The following is a 2,840-nucleotide window of genomic DNA, read 5'->3' as shown; positions in this document are numbered from 1 at the left end:
TTTCTGTGTATTTTGAAAGTGCAGACTCGCTCTTTAACTTCTATGCGTGTTGGCTTCTTGGGCCTTCTCCTTCTTGCTCGTGATTGCTTCTTATAAAATTTAAGTAAAAATACATAGCCTGGCATTGTTCTTGGCATAGCGCGTGAATATCCATATAAATTTTCCGGAAGGAGGAACATTCCATCCTTTCTGAATAATTCTTCACCTATAACAGTATTAATAAGATTACTGGGGAGTGAAAAAGGAAAAGATAATAAGTTCTCGAAGAAGCAGAAAATGAATTTGGGAGCAAGACCAAAATGAAATATAAAGGAAATGAAGAAGAATGAGAAATTTCGAAGTAAGAGGGGAGTACTCGACTCGAGTAATTTCCAATTTATTCTATTCCGCTGATTTTTGACCTCCAAATCGCTCATTACAATGGCGTAAGCTCTTCGTTAACATGCAAACAACCATGGCTCGTCTTAATATTATCTAATAGATTCAAAGACTTTTACTTGTAAGCATAAATAACGAATTTAAAACCACAGCTCGAAGAGTTGTGACTCTCTCTTCTGACACGGAAGAGATGGATAGTTAATTTGATCCTTATTAGACATCTATTTCCACAAATAATGTTTCATAGAAGTTTGCCAGGAAAGCACACATAAGAGCATAACCAAAACACCAGCAAGTCCCCAAGATGAACTCCCAATTCTAAGCACAGAGGAAGATTCTGGAGATGCGAAAATCGACGCTCTACTCCCTCCTTGTCCTGATGATGAAGTGGTTCTAATCGCAACTATCAATCCAGCTAGTAACACAGGCAATACAATTCCCCCGGAGCTCCATCTTGTCTCGTAATAGCTGCTCTCTTTGTTTCGTCGTTCCACGTACAATGGCGATAGCACGACAGCTGAAACAAGTGCTAAAATCATTGCTACTCCTCTGTGTGAAGAGTACTGGTTTGAACATGTAGCATAACTTTCCATGGTGCAGGAGTTTTGATTAAAAATAAGGTCAGTTTTCTTGTTAGGCCAAGACAACTAACCCTCAATGGGATAAATAATAGCTCAAAGTTTGTGACATTAAGATGTATAGAGGCAAAATTTATAGAGGAGCAAGACAAGGTATGAAAGGAATGTAGGTGTCAAGTGTGGGATTTGATGATAAAAGTGAAACAAACAGCCGGCCAAAAAGGAAAAAGTTGTAAAAGAGATTAAATAAAGAAGGTTAATTAATAAGTTATTTGAAAAAGACACGGGCAAGAAGAAGAGGCAGAAGAGAGGAAAAGAAGAATGATGAAGTAAGGTATCAGTGGATTTTCTTACTTTTTCTTTAAAAAAGATGTTGAGAATTGACAGCAAGAGTCAAGGAATTTTGATTTACTTAACCATGAAAATGAGAAAGTAGCTGTAAACATTCATTTGGTTTCTTTTTCCATTTTTTGCTTTTAATATATGCACAAATGACTATTGAGAAGAAAAGAGAGAAAGCTCTTTTTTACATTCTTTTGGAATTACTAGAAGATTCAGTCGCCTTCTCTCTCCCCCTCTTTGGATCTTTCATTCATGATTTAGAAAGGATGCTGCCATGTACTTTATTGAGCAATGTATTGAGAAATGTAAATATACACATACACATACTGCAACATACAGTATCTCTAATTATTTCATGAGATACTTAAAACAGTTAGTGGTTAGTTAATGGTTAGTGGGCCGGCTCATTGCCAACTGGATTTCTCTCTTCCTCCCTACTTTCATTTGCTTATAAATAGGCATTGTATAGACACATAAAGTTAGTGAATTCAATTACAGAGATGATGCAATTCATCATTATTTCCACAATGTTCTCTCCCAGCTCCATATCTCTCGCATGAGCAGGAGCTGATTTCAATGGTTTTCTTCCAGTTTTGATATGGTATCAGAGCCTAGGCTCAAGTTCTCGATTCAATTCATCATCAATATCACTAAGTTCGACTCTTCTCCGATCGGTTTCTATTCAATTTTGTCTCCTCTTTGTTCGATTTAGGGTTCTTTAGATCACATTTTGATTTTGACAATTTCTCTGACAGTTGAATTCTCAATTGGAATTTATATTTTGTATCATCGACTGCTTGAATCATGGCCGAAGAAGAAGAAGTGGCGGATTCAACTAATATTCCATTGAGCTCGACGAGTCCACTCAACATGCATCCATCGGAGAATGTGGGAACTACTCTAGTGTCGGTTCCTTTTGATGGCTCTGGGTACAGATCGTGGAGAAGAGGTGTGTTAAGAGCTTTGTCTGTGAAGAATAAGGTAGGATTCATTAATAAAAAATGTAAAAAGCCAGATGCAAGTGATGCACTCTTCGATCAGTGGGAATGGTGCGATGATATGGTGACTTCGTGGATACTGAACTTACTCTCTAAGGATTTAGCAGAAAGCCTACAATATGTCAACGATGCAAAGGAACTCTGGAAAGAACTAAAAGACAGGTACGATCAGACGAATGGAGCAAAGTTATATCAATCACAAAAGGAGATCAGCGATTTAAGCCAAGGGACCTTCGATATCACTGGATATTACACAAAATGAAAAAGCTACGGGAAGAGCTAAACATGCTGAACATTCATGCTCAGTGTAGCTGTCAGTGTGTATGTGGAGCTAAGGCTAATAAGAAAAAGGTTGAACAAGACAAGAGGCTGATTCAATTTCTCGTGGGACTAAATGAAGTATATACAGTAGTAAAGGGAAGTATACTGATGATGAACCCCCTACCTAGCATAACACAAGCCTTCTCTATCCTTATTCAGGAGGAGAAGTAGAGAGAAGCCAAGTCCCAGAATCAAGTCATGATCGACTTTACTGCTCTTAATG

General features: G+C 37.7%; 1 protein-coding gene across 1 annotated transcript; it reads left to right on the top strand.

The window, feature by feature from the left end:
- Positions 1-2,102: 2,102 nt before the first annotated feature.
- Positions 2,103-2,558, top strand: LOC142182225 (uncharacterized). The gene has a single exon (XM_075256335.1). The coding sequence runs from the start codon at positions 2,103-2,105 to the stop codon at positions 2,556-2,558; it is 456 nt and encodes a 151-aa protein (XP_075112436.1).
- Positions 2,559-2,840: the final 282 nt, after the last annotated feature.

Source organism: Nicotiana tabacum, chromosome 6 (assembly GCF_000715075.1).
Source record: "Nicotiana tabacum cultivar K326 chromosome 6, ASM71507v2, whole genome shotgun sequence".
Classification (NCBI taxonomy): Eukaryota; Viridiplantae; Streptophyta; class Magnoliopsida; order Solanales; family Solanaceae; genus Nicotiana; species Nicotiana tabacum.
This window is presented reverse-complemented; position numbering and strand designations above follow the sequence as displayed.

Bases quoted from the DNA above. Each gene is read 5' to 3' on its own strand.
- LOC142182225 (XM_075256335.1), top strand. From the start codon at position 2,103: ATGGCCGAAGAAGAAGAAGTGGCGGATTCAACTAATATTCCATTGAGC.